At 44.9% G+C, this 21,492-nt stretch overlaps 3 protein-coding genes and 1 long non-coding RNA gene across 4 annotated transcripts; 1 reads left to right on the plus strand and 3 right to left on the minus strand.

The window, feature by feature from the left end:
• Positions 1-520: 520 nt before the first annotated feature.
• Positions 521-14,845, minus strand: LOC6526733 (protein timeless). Its single transcript, XM_039370435.1, has 16 exons — positions 14,606-14,845; positions 13,397-13,596; positions 11,103-11,313; positions 9,979-11,027; positions 9,372-9,919; positions 9,172-9,313; positions 9,067-9,072; positions 8,373-8,881; positions 8,115-8,313; positions 7,931-8,058; positions 7,351-7,504; positions 6,776-7,289; positions 6,273-6,525; positions 6,090-6,191; positions 2,111-2,539; positions 521-1,186 (listed from the first exon to the last, which is right to left on the minus strand). Exons 3-16 carry the CDS (start codon positions 11,197-11,199, stop codon positions 1,084-1,086), a joined length of 4,233 nt encoding a protein of 1,410 aa, XP_039226369.1. The 5' UTR covers positions 11,200-11,313; positions 13,397-13,596; positions 14,606-14,845; the 3' UTR covers positions 521-1,083.
• Positions 14,846-14,893: 48 nt separating this feature from the next.
• On the plus strand, positions 14,894-15,200 carry LOC120320545. The gene is made up of 2 exons (XR_005560042.1): positions 14,894-15,033; positions 15,090-15,200. It is a non-coding gene; the product is annotated as an uncharacterized LOC120320545 (long non-coding RNA).
• LOC6526734 (trypsin-1) lies at positions 15,128-17,069 on the minus strand. Its single transcript, XM_002087801.3, has 2 exons — positions 16,592-17,069; positions 15,128-16,527 (listed from the first exon to the last, which is right to left on the minus strand). Exons 1-2 carry the CDS (start codon positions 16,867-16,869, stop codon positions 15,972-15,974), a joined length of 834 nt encoding a protein of 277 aa, XP_002087837.1. The 5' UTR covers positions 16,870-17,069; the 3' UTR covers positions 15,128-15,971.
• Positions 17,070-17,201: 132 nt separating this feature from the next.
• LOC6526735 (leucine--tRNA ligase, cytoplasmic) lies at positions 17,202-21,390 on the minus strand. Its single transcript, XM_002087802.4, has 5 exons — positions 21,241-21,390; positions 20,256-21,091; positions 19,164-20,194; positions 17,869-19,109; positions 17,202-17,811 (listed from the first exon to the last, which is right to left on the minus strand). The coding sequence occupies exons 1-5, from the start codon at positions 21,241-21,243 to the stop codon at positions 17,374-17,376; spliced, it is 3,549 nt and encodes a 1,182-aa protein (XP_002087838.1). The 5' UTR covers positions 21,244-21,390; the 3' UTR covers positions 17,202-17,373.
• Positions 21,391-21,492: the final 102 nt, after the last annotated feature.

Below are 21,492 nucleotides of genomic sequence, written 5' to 3' on the forward strand. Positions count from 1 at the left end.
TGTGCCCGCCGCATTTTGGTAATTGTTTTAGCCATGTTTTGCCATTTATGTATGGGCCAGACCAAGTCCCCATATGTGACTGGAACCGAGTCGCCTAAGTTTTATTTAGTACACTGTGACTATCAATATTTGTCAGATAACTTGATTAATTATAAATCATTAGGCTATGGTGATTGTAGAAATGGAATTTACTAGTTTGAAATGAAGAGCATAACTTTAGATTGCGAGTCATATAATAGAAATGTTTACTTCTTTTTCTAGTAATATTTCTTCAGTGTACTTTTTTCAATATTTCTTTGTCGCAGTTGTTTTTTTATGTTTTTTCTCAGTTCTATCGACTACCGTGCGTGGAGTCTCCCCAGATTGGTTCCTCACCCGATCCCCCGATCCACTGACACCCTGACCCACGGATTGGCCAGATGACCTTAATTCGCGGTGCCCACCGCTCGTTTATTATGCGGCTCCGCCAATTTGCTGCACATTATTCACATTTGGATTTGCACCCAGTCAGAGACGGAGATTTGTGGCTTTTGGCTACAGGGAAAGCTTTATTACTGCTAAGCATAGCTTATGACTAAGGATATACATACAGATGGATTTGGGACACCGGCCGCTCTTCTTTCTTAATCGTGTAAATAGATTTATCTGTGTATATTTGCACTATTTTAACCAGGAACTGCCCATTTACATGTGTGTGTTTGTGTGTGTGTGTATGTGGTAAGTATACCGAATACGATTGGAAACTAAGGTTAACTTAAATTTTAAGTATCTAATGGGCTAGGTTAGGCATACAGTCTGCAGAGCCTCACACTCTTTACACCAAATAATGCACTTTTCTTCACTTTCTGCTTCGACTTTTTTTTGTTAAACGCGTAATTTACGTTATGCATAGCTAATTAATCAGGTATACTTTTGCATTTAGAGGTCATAAAATGTACAATCCTTGTGCCGGGGGGTTATGATTACAATTAAAATGTTACTTGATTTGATTGATTAAGGTACAGTACAGTAATTTCCAGCTGGTGGGCCTCACTCAAAACTCGGATATCCGATCGAATTGGGATTGGGATTGGATATGGATCCTCAGTGATAGTGGGGCACCCGGAACTCGGTTCGCTCGAGTCGATCGTCCTCATCGCTCACATACATTCTGGTCAGGTCCGAGGCCAAAGAGACATTGTCGCTGCTGCAATGATCGTGAGCCAAAAGACGAAACATGAGCACAGCACACACAAAAGATTACTCGCCTAACAACAACCACAAACAAAAAAAACAAATCAAAAAATCAAAAAAATGGCCAAGAACAATTTGGTGGCCAAAAAAGAGGCATTGAAATCGCATACAAACTGGGAAAATGTTTGCCAGCCGCAAATGGCTGAAATTGAATAATTGCTTGCCATAAATTTATGTGAGACACTGTTCAGCAATGCCCGGCATTCTCCAGCTTTCCACCTCTTTTTGGCCGACATATTGACAGAATGACAGAATGACGGGCTGCCATTTGCGCAATCTGTCTAATTGTCAATTAGCCAGGTCGATATCTTGGCTGGGGATTGACTACAGCCTCGCCTCCATCGTTTTCGATTTTCTTTTTATCTTCCATTGATAGCCAATGTATATCTGTTTACCAGTTTCTGAGTAAACGCAATGGGAAAATCACTTTAGGGGTTTTCGGGTCACAAAATAAGCGAATGAAATGGTTTGGTTGCACATTTCACCATCCTTAATACCATATATAACAATTATTTATCTTAACATATGCTTCTAGACCCTGTGCCAATTGGCTTTCAGAAGTAAGTTGAACAATTATTCAGGTTTATAATAAGTATTTGGTAAAGGGGAGACATGTTTCAGGGAAAATTGCTATACAAGAAATCTGTTCAAACAATATTTTCAGTGTACTAATGTATAGCATCTAAACTATTGAAAATATTTTAGAAAAAGGCTATATAAGGCGAGTAAGAAAATATTGCATTGAAGAATTCTGTCAAACTAAAGGGAGGCATATTAAAATTAAATCTTTAAAAATATTTTCCTTGAAACAAATAAAAGTGCGATTCGTTAAACAGTCATCCTTTGAGCTGGAATTCCAGGACTCAATCGCACTCACTTTAGTTCCTTCTCCCTCTCGTACACAGATGCCACCATGGCACTGTACTCCTGGTCCAAGTTGTTGGCCCGCGAGAAGTGCGATCCGTTGCCCTCCAGCCGCTCGAACGAGGTCTTCATGCTGGCATCCGCATCCATGTCCAGTCCGGAGGTGACAACAACACCGCCACCACCACCACCACCGCCACCGCCTCCGCCCGCCGCGCCAGTGCTCATCAGAGCCACCATGGACAGGGAGGACACGGTGCCACCGCAGCCGGAACTGCTGCTGTTCTCGTTTTGGCTGCCCATAAAGGTGTTCAGCATGTTCAGGCTCAAGGTGGTGGTGGGATTCACCGTGCTCATGGAGGTGCTCGCCGCCTGCGAAGTGGCTGCACTGATGGACTTGCCCAATCCCTCATCCTCCACGGTTGTCGACGAGGAGCCCACGCTGTAACAGAAGATGGAATCAAACAATGAGGTTAGTATAATGAATGGCTGGACTGAGGTACAGTAAGTGTTGATTATCAAGCTATTAATGAAATGCATCAAATTGGCAATCTCCCAATTTGTACCTTTTTATTACCTATACCTTTCCTTTCAAAAAAACCTTACAGATCGCTGCTCAATTAACCCTTTGCTACCCGAGCCCATATATTCTCACACTTTATGGTTGTGGAAGCAGTTTCTGCATACAATGACTCAACAGACTCCACGGCTGCCGTGGTTCTTTATTCCCGCAACTTGTTTATTTAATAATTAAAATGAGGCCCATGATTGATGTGGTGGCAACGCCAGTCCACCGGCGAGCAATAGGTGTCCATGTTTCGGCTGCATGTTGCACTTATTGCTCTGCAGCAGCAACAAAGTGCATTGCCAATAATAATGCAAAATGTTAACAAAATGTGGAAGCAAAGAGTAAAGAAAAATATTAAAACCCAGGCCAAACCCAACCTCGAATTCGAAATCCAAGAAGGTCGCCAATTGAAGCTGGGAAATCTAACGAGTAAATATATATATATATATATGGTTAGTAGTCTTCTGCCCGATGTTGCTGCTGTTCACTTGGTGTTGCTGTTGTTTCTGACAGATTGTAAAGTCAAAAAGCACAGCCCACGGGCCACTTGAAAAGTGCAACTCAAGCTGCAACTCGAGCTGTTGACTTGGGCTTCCTAGTGGGCTGGCCAATCCTAGTGGGCTAAACCACTGACTTCGGGCAAATAGCAGCAAAAAAATGAGAAAAATGTCAAATTCAATTTTCGCCAGGCGTCAGAGTAAATTACTTTGGAAAATTGCCTTTTGTCAACGCCCACGCGCCCAGGGCAACAGGAAAAAAAACACAATAAAAGCATGTCTGCATCTAGTGTTAATTTGGCTAAGCTCTTACACAGTTATGCAATCACTTAAAGTATCTGTAAGATACTTAAACGCTTCTGCTAGCAACAACAGTTTTTTAAACAGTATTTTAGCTTGGAAACACAGTAGATAACTTTATCCTTAATGATCGAACTCCACTACTGAGTCAGCTACTTTTTATATACTCGTATAGTTTATTATAGTGTCCAGACTGAAAAAAGAACTTGTTTGGTTGCACTCTGGGACTCTGGCACTCACGCACTGCCTTTTCAGTTTGGGGGGATGCCCCAGGGGGCCGAAGATCGCGTAACATTTGACTTTTACTTTCCACGCAAAAGGCAAATACATCGAAAAACAGTAACATACTGTAACGAAAAAAAAAAACTCGTTTGACAAAGGCAGAGGAACCACCGCGTTTGTGCAGCAAACAATAAATAAAATATCAGCAAGGTATAAATAAAAATATCACATGCCTTCAAAGAGCAAAACGCAGATAGCGAACAAAAAATATGCAAATTTCGGTCCAAAAACTGGTTCAGTTTCACTGAAAGGTTCTCATGGGGTCGACGACAGTTTCTTCTAAGGATGCAACGCCAGTTGTTGGATGATTGTAAGACCTGGCTAAATGTCAAGATCTCGCGGTGTGATTAATGGTGGTCTCCATAGTCTCCAAGCTCGAAGCTCGGATTTCTAATTACCCAGAACAATGGCCAATTATTCAGGCGGCTTATTAAAGTTAATTCGGTGTAAACGCTTTGATTTCGCCCTATAAGCCTAATGAATTGATTGACTTCAAGCAGCTGCCGCGATTATCTGGTTTATTTATGCGCCAGAGACGCAAAGTCAATTTATGCAGGCAGGGTCCGAGTGTAGCCACTGTCCTCCACTCTACGTGTATCTATCAGATACAACTGCCCCGACATTCATAGGCTCTGTCTCAGCTGCGCGTGCTAATCGCGATGACTTCATTTCGTGTTGCTCTTGATGTTGCTGCTGCTGTTGCTGCTGCAGTTGTTGCTGCTGCTGCTGTTGCTGCTGCTGCTGCTCATGTTGCTGCTGGGTTTTTGCTGCTGCTGGGTTCGCTGACAGAGGTCAGGCCCATGTATTTCACGGATAGCATTGATCGCCGGATAGCTGTGTGTTCGCTGGTGGCGAAGGTGTAAATGATTCTTAAGAAAAAACTCAAGGTGTGGAAAGTTTGGGTATCAAACAACAAATACTATGTTTAAAAAATTCTACAAATCTGGAATCTTACTTGCTTGTTTACTTGAACCTTTTCAAACTAAAAACAAACAATTTGAATCTTGCTCAGCACCAACAATTTTTTTTCTTCCAATATTCAATTAATAATTAAGCTTATGGAGTTATGTAAATATAATCTTGATCAGATTTCAGAAATTTGATATTCCACAAAATAAATGCTTTTAAAAACATCAAAGCGCGTAAAACGTCGGCTCACTCATGAATTCAATATATTATTACTGTTTAATTAGGAGGCCGCAGTTTTTAATTGCCAGATATCAATCAAACAAACTCGTTCAAACGCCCAAATTAAACGCAGCCCCACCCTTTTGCGAACTCATTCCCAAGCGTGTGTTTATACGACAGACCCAATATGCTTTGCGTTATCCTGTAATCGGCCAGCCCGCCTATTTATCGCGAATCTAAGAGTTTCGGTGTAACAACAAAATGGCATACAAAAAGTCATAAACCCAAATGCAAAACGCTGTTCAACATGAGCAGCAGCCGTCGCAATCGGAATCGGAAAATCGCAGGAGCAGCTAGCTCCACCAGCGGGTGAGCTCCATCTGATCGTGTGGGGTCTTGAAGGAGATGGAGACGGAGGCGGAGATGGAGTCGGAGTTGGAGCTGGAGTCGGTCCAAAAGTACGAGTAATACGGACACACATGGCCAAAGCGGATGAGAAACACACTCTAAATGCATCTAGATAGATTGTCGAGCGGTGGTCCAAGCTGCACCGAGAAAAACATGGCTAATACTTAATGTTAAATTGCTATATCTACATACTTATGTCTTGCCTTCAAATCCTTGAGTAACTTGGCCAAAAATATCTACTAGAGTATGCAATAATACATTCCAAAAGAGATGCCCATTGAAAGAACTACCTTCTTCTTTACTGCAACCTTTCAGTCACCTTGATAAATGAGCTTAAAATGCTAATTTTAATTCTATTTTCAAACTCATAGTTTACGATATATACACTTAAACTCCAGTGCAGTCAGTTCTAAGTGGAAGGCAGGGAGACTGGCCGACAGACACAATGGCCAAAACGGAGCTGACATTTAGTGCGCAACTGGCGACAACGACTGTCAACACAGGAAAGTAAATGCACCACGGGCCGCAAAGTTCATAAATCGCGGCCCAAAGCTCCAAGTTGGCTGATTTCAGTTGGCCAAGAGAGAGAAAGAGAGAGAGAGAGAGAGAGCTCAGCGTCGTGTTAACAATATGTTAGCTGTTTGGAGAGCCTTAACGGCTGCCGTGTGCCATAAATCTGAAGATTTTCGGCATTGTCTTCGCTCAGGTTGGGCTAGGTCGCACCACTTGGCTCTGCATATGGATGTGAATATGAATGTGGATATGGGTATGGATGTGGATATGGATGCATGTGGACAAAGTGCTCTTACCAATCGCTGGGATCACCAGCCGGACCTGTGCGCTGATTGCATTTGCTGCGCATGACCAACTGTAGCCAGTTGGGCACTGGAGGCGTGGGATCGGGTGTATACCTGTGGAATAGCGATGAGATAAGTGGAAATTAGCAATGGGAAGGTCAGGAGAAAGAACCTATCAGAAGTATTCGTGCTCACCTGATGATCGAGTTGCAGTGCTTCGTCTTGGGCACCGCGAAGATCTCGCTGGGCGATGGCGTGGATGCCATGGCATGGGCCCTCTCCACGGCCGCGTCCACCTCAGGTATGAGGGCCAGCTCCTCGGGCTCGCCGAGATCCACGTCCAGGCTGCTCACCGAGCTGAGGGAGTTGCGTGGTCCGGTGTGATGGTAACGCGACGGACTCGTCGTCGTCGCATCCTCCAGCTCGCTGGCATCGAACTTGAGGTTGACTATAAGAGCCCAGAAGGAGGAGAAGGAGAGAGGCACACAGCATATCGAGATACACCGACGGACACACAATGAGAATGGGAATGGATGGAAGCACGGCACGGATTTGGATTTGGATTCGGTTACGGGCGAGATTCCCATGATCAAAATTTCACACACAGAGAGAGAGTAAAAATTGTTGATAACGGTATATACATCACCTTAGTGACATGACAAATGGGTTGTTGTTCAATGTGGTTGACTTTAACTCACGTTTGTCCAGCGGTCCCAGCTTCTTGGCCAACCCATACATGGTCTCCGGCGTCCAGTAGTCCGGAATTCTGGCAAAGATCGAGCCCGCATCCGCCGGCAGCTGGATGCCCAACTTGTGGAGTAGCAATACAAAGGGCTGATACAGCATCGTGGTGGATTGCTCGTTGTTCCACTGCACCACCGGAATGGACTTCTGTTTGCAGATGCAGTGGTAGGCCACCGGCTCCATGATGTGCTCGCCCTCCGATAACTTGAGACCACTCCGCAGGGTCAGCTTGACGAAGCAGCACTCGATGAGGATCCTCTGCAGCCACAGCAGGTGCTGCGCTTTGTTCTCCTTGATGATCAGGTCAAGCAGGATCTGCACATCATCTGAGGGTTTGCCGTAGGCGCACTCCTTAATCTCGATTCCAGACTCTGTGGTCCCGGAAGTGGGAGTGGTCAGCAAGGTTCTCTGATACTCCGCATCCTCGAACTTCATCAGGTCATCGTACTCCAACAGGGTAATAATGTCCTACGGGAAATGGCCAAACAATTAAGGGAATGCACTTTTAAAATCTTTACTATATCCTTACCTGTTGCAAAAGTTGTTGGATAATAGAAATCCGGGTTTTCAGCTTGTTGCCGTTATTGGTAAAGAGCTTCACTATCTTGCCCACAACATCATTGTTCTTCTTGCTCTGCACATAATACCAATACAGGGTGTCCATTTCCTCCTGCGACCAAGAGCTAAAGAATATTGTTATGATTAATAATATGGAAAAATTATTTAAATAAATTTAGATTGTGTATTATTCGTTAGTCTTTTCAAATGTTCAAGTGAACCTAATATATTGGTGGTGAGTAAGCACTTTCGTAAGGAAAGTCATGTTAGTAAGCTTTTTAAGAATCTCATAAATACTTGGTTCCCTAAAAATTTATAAATGACACTTTAATAATCACTGGTAAGACAATCAAAGATAAAATTATGATTAAGACAACTAAATATGACTAAAAGAAAACGCTAGACACCTTGCTCTAATGGTACAAAAGTTTTTAAAATGTTATGTTTATTGCTTAGATTAGTTGTATCTTAGATCCTAGATTTAATATTCAACATATTGCTTATTCATTTATTAAATATGTTGCTTAAAGGAAAACTTTTGAAATCCTTACCAAACGGTATGCTCCTGGTTGTGTGTTTTCGTCATTTCCGTCAAGGAAGTTGTGGGAATGGTGAGTGGCGACTTCGGAGGAGTATTCATGAACTTGTGAATCACATACTCGATGAGATCAGACCAGTCCTGTAAAAATATGTTGTTTCATTAAAGCAAAAGAGTGCATCTGTATAACAACTTACATCGCACAGTTCATAGTCCGCTTCCCAAATTCTTGAATAGGTTTTCAAAATAATTGGTTGAAAGAGAACCCCAATCTGGCCCAGATCGCCACCTATGTGATGCATCATGGTGAAGATGCAGTCATTGACAAACTCTCCGTTGTTGTTAAAGTCCTCCAACAGGATGCCATAGTAGTGCATCACCTCCAGCGTGGCAAACCTGTAACATGAATGCATTAATACATTTCGAAAAGAATAAGTTATAAAGATATATCGTACTGGGTAATGTGCTCCGACAGGCGAATGGATTGACCGCCACCAAGTTTGGCCGAGCTGTCCAGAATGAGCAGGAGAATGTGATTGGTGACCACCAGATCCTGCAGATACTGCTTGGAATGGATGCTGGGATTGAAGCGCCTCAGCAGCAGCACAAAAAGGCACCGCAGATCGGACATTTCGCTGATCTGCAGCTGGAGCTGCCTCAAATGGGCTTTGTCGTCCTCGTTCAAGTGGGTCACTTTGCTGTACGTGTCGATGGCCTGGAGGAACTCCCTGATGGCCGTCACCACCAGGTGCATCCGCCTCAGATAGGGCTTCAGATCACTGCCCTCCTGTCGGGCATTCAGTTCCAGTTGCTCACAGAGGGACACGCCCTCATAGGTCAAGTAGCTCAAGACATCGTAGGTGAGTATGGTGTCAATGTGCTCCATGTCCAGCTCCAGTTGGGCGGCAAACTTCAGGAAGTAGGTGACCAGCCAGAAGAAGTGCGACGTATCAATGGGCACTTTCTGTGGGGAAATCAGAAAAATGCTCTTTAGTCTTGTGATAATATATTCTAGCAAAAATAAAGTAATAATAGGAAGGTGTACTAATCATCTTTAAGCTTGATAAATTCATTAAAAATTAAAATAAATTTTGCACAAGCAGCTTATTGTTTTAAAATAAAGATCTAAAAGTTTCTTATGAATTTCACCTTGTTCTGTCTCAAGTTAAAGTGTGTTTACATTTGTTATTAGGAAAATCGAAATAAGACAATTGTAGTATTTATAACATTTTCTGTAGCAATCTATAAACATACCGCATTGGAAAGCAGTTGCATGTGCAGCTCCTCCACCAGGTAGCTGTAGCCCTTGAGTAGAAAGTCCACGGTGAACTCCTTCAGGAGATTGGATATGTCATCATCGGTGGGCGTGTGCTGCACCAGACCCTTCATGTTGATGCTGTAGAATAAGTATATCATAAATACAGTTTTAAACAACTTTTAAAGATGTAACTTACAGGCTGCTTTTGCTGCGCTTGACCAATTTTTTGCGTCGCAGCTCCTTTTTGTCCATTGGCGACATAGTCGTCCGTGGTTTATTCCGTGGTTTTGTGTTGCACGGCGGCTTTTGGTGCTGCGGCTTGCCCTGCGGCCCATCGTCATCGTTGCTGGAGGTGGAAATGGATTCCTGATTTTCCACCTGGGTGCCATAGCCGCAATCCGATAGCTCCGACTGCGAGGAGGGGCACTCCCGTTTCTGGGGACAGCACTTGCCCTTGGTCAGCTGCAGTTGGCCGGCATGGGGCGACTTTTGGCCCAACTTAACCGCAGTCACGTGGGACGCGTAGGACGAGTCGTTGAACTGCTGCATTTGGGCCTGTGCCGAGGTGGAGGCTCTGACTGGCAGAGGAGGTGGCGGCTTGAAGGGCTCATTTCCCAGGCAGCCCTGCGTTGGACTGGACGTGGGGGTGGTAGTGTTGTTGACCTTGTCAGCTGGTTGTTGGGTTAAGTTTAGTGGCTCCGACGGTGGGGCCAATTGTAGGTACTCCTCTTCCTCCACTTCATCCTGAAAGTGTCGAATATTTGTATATTTTAATGGCACTGGTCTTTATTAAAAGTACCCACCTCATCTTTATCCCTTTCTCCGTTCTCGTTTAGCTGACTACGCCTCTGGTCCTCGTAATCGCCATCATCCATGGACTCGCCGGTGGGCTGCGATTGCTCCGGAGATCCTGGCTGTTCGCTGTCGTTCCCCGTCACATCGCTGGCCTCCTCGGAGCCATCGGCCTTATCGGCTGGCACTCTGGCCATGGCGTTCTGGTACTCCTGACCCTTGCGGCTCACCTCCTGCAATGTGGCCGCCGTTCCCTCCCGCATGCCACCGCCCATGCCGCGGCCATTGCTGCCATTGTCCGAGGAATCGGAGGTGGGATCGGAGGTGAGCATGGGACTGGAGTCGCCACTGCCCTGTTTGGGTGGCGAGGTATTACTCTCGTTATCCTCAGAGCTCTCCGACAGAGAGGCTTCGAACCAGAGGCTAAGCAGCTTTTGCAGAGTGCTCACATGCTGATCCTTGTAGATCAGAGCAATCAGTTGCACCATGGTCACTCCCCAAAAGGCTCTCTGCGGACAGGTCATCAGATACAGGAGTAATTTGTCGATGCTCTGGATGAACAGGTTCCACAGAATTGTGTTCTGCATGGAGATGCCATGCGGCATCGACTGCATCATGGGCATTACGCATTGGGCATGCGTCTCCGGAATGTGCAGGATATTACGCAGCAGCAGGAGACAGTTGTTGATTTGATCGCATTTGTGCGGCGACAGCTTTGGATCGGATTCCAGGATGTGTTTCATGTACTCCACCACGCTCTTGGTGCTCTTGGCCTCCGTGAATGCTTCCTTGCTGGTGTACAGCAGCTTGTTCAGCTCGAAGATGGTGTGGCGACCCACATCCGTGCGGTACATCACGTCCACGGAGAACAGGCACTCCACCGGCACCGTCAGGTTGACCAGTATCCGGATGACCGACTCCAGGACTGCATCATCCTTGGCATTCTCCAGCAGCGGTATCAGATCCGACCTCACATTCTGGCCAAAGCCAATGGCCCGTCGAAAAGTGCGCAGCGTCTGGTCCTCATAGGTGAGCTTGTAGTTGATCTCCTCCAGAATGGCTGTGGTTTGCACAACAAGAATGCATTACATTTATGAAGATCTAAATGATGATGAAGCTTATGTTGATTACATACCCAATGCATTCGGGTTGACCACATAGGTATCCCCTTCCAAGCAACCCAAAGAGGAGAACGCGCTGTGCAACTGCGGAGTTGCTAGTAACCAGTCCATAACCGATTTCACTTGATAAAGTTCTGATTATTCCAGATGTGTTTGTGGAGCTGCCTAACTCTGCTCATTGTCGATAGCGAACATTGAGGTACCTCTTAGCAATTAGCGCGGTAGCTGTAAGTAAATGCAAATATTTATTTCAATCGTATAATAAAATAATAAAATTGTAATATTTATTACGTAAAAATAAATCATTATTCATTACTAGTGACTTATGATACACATGTAAATTGCATAGTCACATGGTATTTTAAAATGGTTTTAAGAATTTTGAATTTTAAAAATAGGTTTAAAATATGGTGAAATAGTATAATTAGCATGCTATAAGCTGAAAACTAAAGATAAGTGAAGGTCAGTGGCCCATCGCCTCCCAGTGCATTACGCAACCCCAAGTGGTTCCCATAAATATTTGCATTCGCAAACAAAATCGCTGCCCATGTGACCATCAAGGGCGCAGTCAATACAATGTGCTGCAACTGCAGCAACTCGGGGATGAAACCCGAATCAACTCCCATTAAATCCGGACACATCACCTCACACACACGTGCCTGCACAGCATGTCGCCCATTTGCCGCCCGTTGTGAGTCAAATCAAGGAAACTGCCTACCAGACGAGCCCCGAAAGTTCCAAGAAGCCACACTTTTTGCAGGCCAGAGTGAACAAAAAGTGGGTTTGGATGGGCGCCCGCACGCCCACAAGGGGGAGGCCAACCTTCAGCCATCACGTAACCAGGCAAATCCTCAACAGGCGACTGCGGCACCCGGTGGCCGCATGTGACTCACTTGCAGACATCCGGGCTGATTGTGTAAACCACACAGTTGGAGGACAAAGCCACTGGATGCGGACTACGGACTGCGGACTAAGGACTGCGGACTCCGGAGGAGTGGCCACCACCCGTGGCGATATTTATAGGACATGAATCGGGATGCAGGATCTGGTATTCGCTTTGGGCTCTGGCTTTTGTGCGGCTTCCAGCCTGCTGACTTTGAATGTTTGGCGCTATATTTGGCCACAAAGGCGACTGCAGTTGAGCTGCATTGTTTTTCGTTGCCCACTTTTAGGCGGACACGTTAAATGCCACGCTAAATGGCCAAAAACGCAAAATAAGCGGCAAAAATAGTTGAGATAATTTTAGAAAGCACCGCCTATTATTGCCTAGTTAAGCTACTGTTATTTAAAGTGGTAAATTTTGTCAAAATTTAATGATAATCAAATTAAAATTCTTTTTTAAGGATACTAGGAGACTAAGCCCTCTTCAGGTGAAGTAAATTGTATGCTCCTAAAGAAAATATTACAAAGTAAGGGTATTAAAAGTTTAATTATTAATTCAAAAAGAAGAAACAAAAAATTTTATAAAATAATATTTTTTAGATATTTTTTTTTAGATATTTCCAAAGAAACTAATACAACAATTTTTTGGTCGAGCATAATTTTTGCAACATCTGCAATCATAGCTCATCTGAGCATCTTTGTATCTGTGCAACGTTCCTAGCAACCCCAATACCATTTCCGCTGACTGGTTATGAAATCAAAGACCCAACTTACATAAAACGCAAGGCGAGAACTACAAAATGATATGCGCATTGAAATTTCAAGCTGAGTATCTACTTTTCGTGGCGAGTGAAAACCATTTTCATTCTTTCGCAAAGGGAAAATTCATTGAGGCGAAGGCGAATTTGCATTTGAAACGGAAAGCAAAGATAGATCACGAATAGAGATTTCAGAATTCAATTTGCAATGCCAATAAATCTGAGGGTCGTAAAAATTCTGGCTAAACGAGCAAAAACCACTCAACATCTGTGTGCCAGGATGAAATCTGTCAGTTTCAGGAAGATTCCTTGATTTCCCCTAAAGAAATCCTGTTTCTGACATTAAGTTCGTGGAAGGCCAAGCCTCCTTTTTTGACAGTTCACTGACTAGAACTTACATAAGAATTCTAAGAAAGTTGATGTACTGCATAAATTGCCCATTTAAGTTATTGTCTTTTTCCCAGTATTATGCGATTTAGTTTTCGTGTGAAAATGGGTTTTCTTTCGGTGCAAGTAAGCTTTAATTGCTTGAATTTGTCGCCGCTTAAAGTGCTTTTAAAAAAGCTTTGGTAAAGTGTAATTCTCTCATGGGTCAATTGAAAACGAACTGTGCTAGGTCAGGTCTAAACTTTGTTAAGTTTAATAAATAATTCGTTTATATTCCTTACCAATTTCCAATTTTCTCGGTCGTTGAAAAATTTACTGTTTTATATTAAGCTAGTTCTATTACAATCAACAATTAAGGCTGATTGTTTATTTTTCTAAGCAATTGAGCTTTTTTGAGCACTTGTTGGGTTTCTTTGTAGAATAGATCGTTTTTAGTTTCAGTGTTTTTATATACACTAACGAAATTATTTTTGGCTTATATCTGAAAGTAGTTTTAAGAATATTTATTTTAGTAAATTCCGCTTTTTGGCAATAAATTAAGCACTTAAGAAAAATTTGTTGTTTTATTTAACACTTTGTGCACTTTGCGCTGATAACACTGCACAGAAAAAATTCTTTATTCTGTTGAAGCTCGTATTCGGCTTACGTAAAATGCAACTTCAATAACAATTAATTTGCACTATTTTCGATTGCAATCTAGGCTAGACACTGAGAGAAAGATCCGTAAGTCATTCAACCACTTTCTTAGACATTATAAATACTTGAATTTATAAATATGTTTGCTTGATAACACCAAAGTATTCAAGATTCAATTGGGAAAGTATCTTTATTCCGGTTTATTTATTTTAGAGATGTTTATTTTCGGGACTTCTATTTTGTAAATAAGCTTCCAACCGCTCAACGAACCGCTTACTTGGAACGCACAATGCTGAATGCGATCTAAGTTACGGCTAGCTCACCGAAGTCAGATACAAAATGCATCTCACAGATACACACACTGAACGAAACGCCCACTCACACAGCGCCAACGTGCCCGCTGCCGGCGTTTGTGCGAGCGAGAAAGGCGAATCAAAAGCTCTCGTCGCATTGCTCTGTCTCGCTCGCACCCACAGCGGTCGGCCGGGGAACTCGGCTCACGTGTAATCACAACGTGCCGCACGTTTATTTGCCAACCGCCACTGGCGATGTTCGATAACATGAATAACCAGCGCCGGAAAATACGGAGAACACTCTGGGAACAACAGCAATAGTCGGAACGCTTGGGTGCACTCAAAAAAATTTAGGTAACTTTGCAACACTTTAACTTCAACAACTTCTCCATTAAAAAGTAAAGATTTTACTTTGAAAATATCCTTTTACTATACCATTTACAAAAATGTTTTTATACCCGTTTTTTGGATAAGATAACACTTATTTAATTGCACATTTTGTTTAAAAACTCATCCTTTTGAATTTAAATATTAATTTAATTTATCTACTACTATTTATACCAAAACGAATATTTTTTTTCCAGTGTAGAGTTAAACGTTTTTACGAATCGGTCGTAGGCTTCGTCAGGGTGACATTGTTCGGCTCTGAGTGCCTCAGATGATCCGTTGAATAATCCTTTTGGGAATGGAATCAACAGTTGGTTGCAGGCGCGGGCACACGCGGCGTATACGCATCGCTCTCATTGAATGCGTATCTATAGCGAGCGTATATATTTACTTTGAGAGTTTTCTCGGTGGCGCGAGTTTCAGCACGTCGACATCGAATCGCGGTGGCAAATCGACTGGAAACGGAGGTTTGGGAAAATACTTTTGCTCGGCCTGAGGCGCTAGAAATAAATAACTGGCACTCTCAGTTCACAAAACCACTCACTCACCGTGGCGATTTGACGTCAAAATGTTATTCAACCTAATTCTGAAATGACAGACAGGTAGATCAATTTCTATTAATTCAATAAGAGTATTAATGAATCATTTTACTGATTAGATGGTTAGACTTTTGTGTGCGATTTTAGTCTAATTATATTTTTAGTTTCTAAGCGAAGATTGCTTGTATTAAATTTCTGGAATACATTTCAATTATGAATTAATTCCTTAATTCTTTTAAAAAGGAATCTAATATATAAATGTAAAGTAAATGTAGAAAAACCGAAAGTGACTGAGCCGAAAGAAATTTCAGAACATCACACTGTTTAGACCACTTCAGTCGATTCGCACAAAATTTCCACTCAAAGCTACGTAAGTTGTGCGATCGCATTGCCAATGCCAAGGCTATGAAAGTACATACATCTAAATTGTGCAACGCCTAATGTTAATTTCTGTAAGCTAATTTATCACTAAGCAAACACAACAATAGAGGAGCCATTCAACGGAAAAGTAAGCCACGCCAACCAATTGTTCACGATGCACACCAACTTCTCCCTACGTATACGTAATGCAAGTAATTGCGTATACGCCGCATGTAACACATGAACGGGGCTCAGCCACAATGACAGCTGGCTGATAAGCCTCCCAATGCAAAGAGCAAAACAATTAGATGCGATGCTCACACCCGCCCAAAAGGCCAAGGACTCGTGCAGCCTGGCACATCCGCTTAACGTGGCCAAGTAGACTCATTTCGAACAACGCGACATGCGCCGGCGAAGTGTGCGATATCCTGGAGGGTCGCGTGTTTTAAAAGTGGGCTGCGTGCCGGCAACGTGTGCGAGTCCTTCTATCCAAGCAGCGCATTATGAAATGGTTCGAGCGGATTGGTTGGCATCATTTGATAATTTTTTATTGCGGGCTTTCGAAATACATATATAAATAAACAGTCGCATACGGAAAATTTGTTTCCAAGCTAAGTTTTTTCTGCAGGATATACTCTAGTCTAAACACCACTGTGCTCCTTGATCCAATCCCGTGCGAAACTTACTCTTGAGTAGACACCCGGATAATCGGGCTTGGCGCAACCGTAGCCCCAACTGACCACGCCCACCAGCTCGCCCGATTCGGTGACCATCGGACCGCCGGAATCGCCTTGGCACGCATCCTTGCCGCCTTCAAGAAATCCAGCACAGATCATACGCTCGGTGACGCCGCCATACTGCTTGTACTTCTCACTGCACAGCTCCTGATTAACCAGAGGCACTTCCACCTGACGCAGCCACTCGCGGGACTCCAGCAGGTTCTGGGTGTTGCCCCAACCGCTCACAAAGCACGCTTCCCCGTCCATGAATTTCATCTGAGACTCGGGCAGCTTGACAGCCCGCTTGGTCTCGTCAAACTTGATGGGATGCGCCAGCTGCAGCAGGGAGAAATCGTAATCCACATTGGTGTAGTTGAACTGGGCGTGCTGGACAATCTTCTGCACCCGCAGCAGTTCACCACTGCGAGCGAATTCACTGGTGCCAAGGCGTATTTTCAAGCGATCTGCCGTTTTACCACTTTGAAATGAGAAAGTATTTTTGAAATATTCTACAGAGGAGATTCCTTGAGTGGTTAACTTACTATGTGCAATGGGCGGCAGTCAATATCCACTCCTCCGATATGATGGAACCTCCGCAAATGTGGGACGAAGTCTGCAGCGAAACCTGATGTGGTGCGTCGGTGATGTTAATGCGGTGACCGCCCACAATGCGGCCATCCAGGCGGGGTGATAGCCTCCAGGGATGTTTCACTATATCCTCGAGCGAGCGCTGCCTTTTAACAGGCTGCGGTATTAAACAAACGCCTGCCAAAACCAACAGGCTGCACTGCACCAGTAAAAACAAGCGGAGAGCAAACATGGTTGTTCAACATAAACCGAAGGTATTCAATAGCCCAAGGCAGAGCAAAGCCTTATATAGGAATGCTTGTCTTGGATTAGTGATAGCCGCCCAGTGGGTAGAAGACCCGCTGTGCAGCTTATCCGCCAACTGACACACAAAGTGCTCCGAACATTGGGGTAGCATTGTAGACACTCCCATTTAAAAAGTCACTTTGCCTTTTCGATGTTTCAGAATCAAGTCAGAATCGTTATCTTTCAGTTAGCACTCAATTGTTTAAATGGGTCACTTGTAATGCCCCCTGATGAAATAGTCGCTAAAAAAGGTTTCAAGTTCAGTTGGCGCTACATAAGTTAATTTATATGGTTCAGCAGCTAGCTTAGGAATTTATTTGATACCATTATCTATCATAAGTTGAATTGGGCACAAGCATCTCACAGTACATTTTAATAACCATGGATTTGTTTTACAACATTTCAATTTCATTTTATGAATAAATTAGTTCGGCTTGTGATGCAGTTCGACTTAATCCACCACATAGATCAGATTCCTGCCCACTTCGGTCAGTTTTCCAGCCTGCTCCACGCTCACTTTCTTGTTCTCCACATCCAGAACGAAGTTTCCATCGCCGAGGACAGTCTTTCCCGTTTTGTAATCCTCAAAGTTGGGAATTTTTCTGGGTCCCAGAACGGGATCCTCGTACCGCCAGATCTTAAGGGTAGCCGCATCCGTTTTAAGTCCAATGATCTTGGAGAGCTTTTCTCGCAGAGATTGCACCGTGTCTCCCTCGGAAATGACAGTGTTCACCTGGAAAAGTGATGACCGCTCGATAGGGTTCGTCAGCTCAACGCTCACATTCGGTGCCACTGAAAAACTAATGAAGGGAGAGCCGGGACGAACTTCCTCACGCGTTTTCTCTGGCGCGGATGGATCATCGGTATACTTAACTTCCAAGACATCAAGCTGAAAGTGAATCAACGTTGATTAAAGAGCAACTCCTAAAGCAATGGAAATACTTACATCTAGTGTGTTCTTCAGGTACTCCAAATTACTGATCAACACCTGACGCTCATCGAACTCCAAAGTGACGGCCAATGCAGCCACACCCTTGCCGGACTCCACCTTTTCGCGAATCATCTGGGCAAAGGGCATCACTCGTTTCATGAACTTCTTTAACTCAGCCTTCTGCTGCAGTGTGGCGGCAATGACTTTGTTGTCCGGAAGAGCCTGCGATTTGTTAAACAACTCCTTCATGGTATCGAGGACACAGCACTGCCAGGGAGGATAGGTCTTAGCTACCCAAACGAGGCCTCGATTCGGTTTCGCTGTCTGCACATTCACAGACTTATCTTTTCCGGCCTTGCCCTTGACTTGCAGCATGTTTTTGAGGTTCAGACGGAACGAGTGAGCGGCTTCCATGAGGTACTCCGAGCACAGGATATCGATTTCGTTGATGGCTCCCACTTCCGGCCACCGTGCATGAACAATGGACTCCTTGTTACCGAGCAGTCCCCAGACATGCTCCGCCATATGAGGGCAGATGGGGGATACCAAAAGAGCTTGTCTGCTAATGAACTCCAGTACCAGATCCTCATGCATTCCTTGTGCGCCACACAGCTCCCTGTACTTGTCCCTGGCCAACTGCAGTTCGTAAAAGCCACTCCTCAGTGCCTCCTTGAACAACATCTTTCGGTAATTCTCATCGGTTTGCTGCGTTTTCAAGTTGAGTTCACTCAGGAAAACCTGATCATTGAAGGTCTTATCTGTGCCCTTTCTCAGGCTGCTCCTGGTGTCCAACATCTCTTTGACCCACTCAATAAAAGTGTATAGACGCAGGATACCTGCATCCGCTGTGCTCTCCACGAAATTGGCATCCTCTACACTATCGCCAGCATCAGCCAAACAAAGGCGCATGCCATCGGCAGAGAATTTGTCCACAGCTTCGGTCAGAGTAAGGAAGTTACCGTCCGACTTGGACATCTTGGCAGAATTCAGCAGCAGGTGACCATTAACACGCATTCCCTTGGGCCACTTGTTCTCATCATTGGGCCAAATGGCAGCGTGATTGTACAGGCAGAATGTCAAGTGGTTCTGGATGAGATCTTTGCCTGAGACACGGAGATCCATTGGGTACCAGTACTCGAACTCGCGACGCAGAACTGCCAGATGTTCCTGTTTAATGGCTGTCTTTTTGGGCAGTGGAGTTTCCTTGAAGAAGATATAGTCCCAGATTTCGTCGGTCATGTCGGTCGGTTTGATGCCTGCGAAAGGGAAAATGTAAATTTCCTAAACATAAGTGAAGCAATTTGACATACCAAACGGTCCTGGTTTCTCGCCGCGGAAAGTGCCACCCTGCAGCAAGTGCACCACGGTATAAAAGGCCATGTATATGGTGGAGTCCGAGAGAGATTCAATTAACCACTTGTCGTCCCAAGGCAATTTGGTTCCTAGGCCGTAGGTTCTGGAGCAGGCGTACTCGTGCAGCCAGTTCAGACAGGCTTCGAAATTGTTGCGCGCCTCCTCGTGGAAGGTTTCCATGCCCTGCAAGATCTTGATGGCCTGAGCCTGCCATACTGGCTCGCCGTAGTTGAGGTACCACTGGTTACATAGAGCTACCACGCACTCGTCAGCTGAACGAGACATAATGGTCTTCTCCGGCTCGTAATAGACATCCGCTTCGTTGGCATCCACCAAACGTTTCTGCAGATCCTTCTTCACATCCTGAATCTTGCGTCCGGCAAATTCACCAACCAACATTACGCCGTCATAGAAACTCTTCAGATAGCACATTTCCTTAGCTTCAGCCAACTTTTCCTTGTCGTTCTGTGACTGAATCTTAAGGGTTTCATAGGCATGGACGGCACTCAGTTTGCCCAGCGTAGGCACTTCGATGATGGGAATGGGTTCGTAAGGCAGCACCATTTCATCTGTCAGTCCATATTTCTGGCGGAATGCCTCCTTCTTCTGGAGATCGACCAAAGCAGCGTAATCGTCAGGGGAATCGGAGGGGACGGATGTGACCACACCAGTTCCCTTATCCTCCTTGATACTCAGCATGGGCAAGGTGTAGACAATCTTGTGCGGGGTCAGAGGAGCCGAAAGGGGAACTCCAAGCAGATCTTGACCAGTTAACTCAGCCAGCACCTTAACATCACCTTCGACGGCAGTGAATCCCTGGTAAGTCATATTTCTGGCAGCTCTACGCGTGCTGATCCACACTTCGTTGTTTTTGCTAGACTGCCAGGCGATGTACTTGATGTCGGGATGCAGCCAGCAGTTGGTCTGCCCGTACATTGTCTCCGGACGCAGAGTGGCGGCCACCATGAAAATTGGCTGCTTGATGGAGCTATGATAAAATCAGCAATTAAAAATTAATAATTTAAAACCGAAAGAAATCGCACTTATACCTCAAAGCTTTGGGCGCCTCCAGAACCTTCATCTTGATGAGAGTGTACTCCTGGGGACCCACTCCCTCGCCCGAGGAGCGATCGTGGTCCATGCACGGCTGCCCATCCTTGGGCGAATATATGGTATACCGCTTGCCGTACATGATCTTGCCGCGCTCCTTCAGATGGTTGAACTGCCAGCGCACGAACGAGTCGAAATAGGGATTGGCATCCGTTGTGATGAATGTACGCCTCCAGTCGACGTGCACGCCGATGCGCCTGAGATCCTGCACCGCCAGCGGTGGGAAGTAGTTAAGCCAGTGCTCGGCATTGGCAAAGTCCTTGATTTCCTCGTCCTTCAGTCCGAGGCTCTTCATGATTTGCCATTGGTATTTGGCAGCGCCGGTTTTGGCAACCGCTTTGCTCTTCTTTCCCTTGGACTTGTCCTTGGGCACCTCGGATGCGGCTTCAATGACAGCAGGAACCACCTCCTCGGTCTCGGGGAACTGTGGCGGAAAGCCGAACTGCTCCAGCTCGCGGGTTAGCTTATCCGCACACGCCTTGATGGGCATGCCGGTGCAGTGGAATCCGAAGGGCCAGAGGACGCGCCGTCCCTTCAGCCGATGGTACCGCACCGAGTACTCCGCCTTCGAGAGGGAGAAGGTGTGACCCAGGTGGAGGCGTCCGTTCATGTACGGAAACGGGAAGGTCACGAAGAACTTCTCCGCCTGCCGCTTCTTTGGCGCCGTCGGTGCGTCCGATTCGTGCACCCGCTCCGTCTCCCATCGCTGCTGCACCTCCCGCTCGATCTTCTGCAGGTACTCCACCTTAAAGGTGCCCTTCCTTTCCGTTGTGGCCTGTTCAGGTGGAAAACAAACTTATTAGCATCGTGTGCGCCTTTCAAATGCAGTCATTCCGCGGCCAATTGCATCAGCCGGCTCCTCCGCGTGGCAGTTGCAGTGACTCATCCATAGACGGGGGATTGCCTTCTGCGGCAAGGGCTCACCATGGTTTAGTTCTCACTGATATTCGTAATTGTTTAAAACAATTTCTTTATTCAAATCGTGGCACCACCAAAAAACTAAATATGTTTCGAGCAGTGCAACGTGTTGTGACCAGTGTGGCCGCAAATTGGTCAATACAAAATACTGACTATTAAAATGTTACATTAATACCTCTCATAACTTTACACTTATGGTGCATTATATTTATAAATGTTATTAATTTATATTTATGAATATTATTAATTTTGAGTTAA

The sequence above is a fragment of the Drosophila yakuba genome, chromosome 2L (genome assembly GCF_016746365.2).
Source record: "Drosophila yakuba strain Tai18E2 chromosome 2L, Prin_Dyak_Tai18E2_2.1, whole genome shotgun sequence".
Classification (NCBI taxonomy): Eukaryota; Metazoa; Arthropoda; class Insecta; order Diptera; family Drosophilidae; genus Drosophila; species Drosophila yakuba.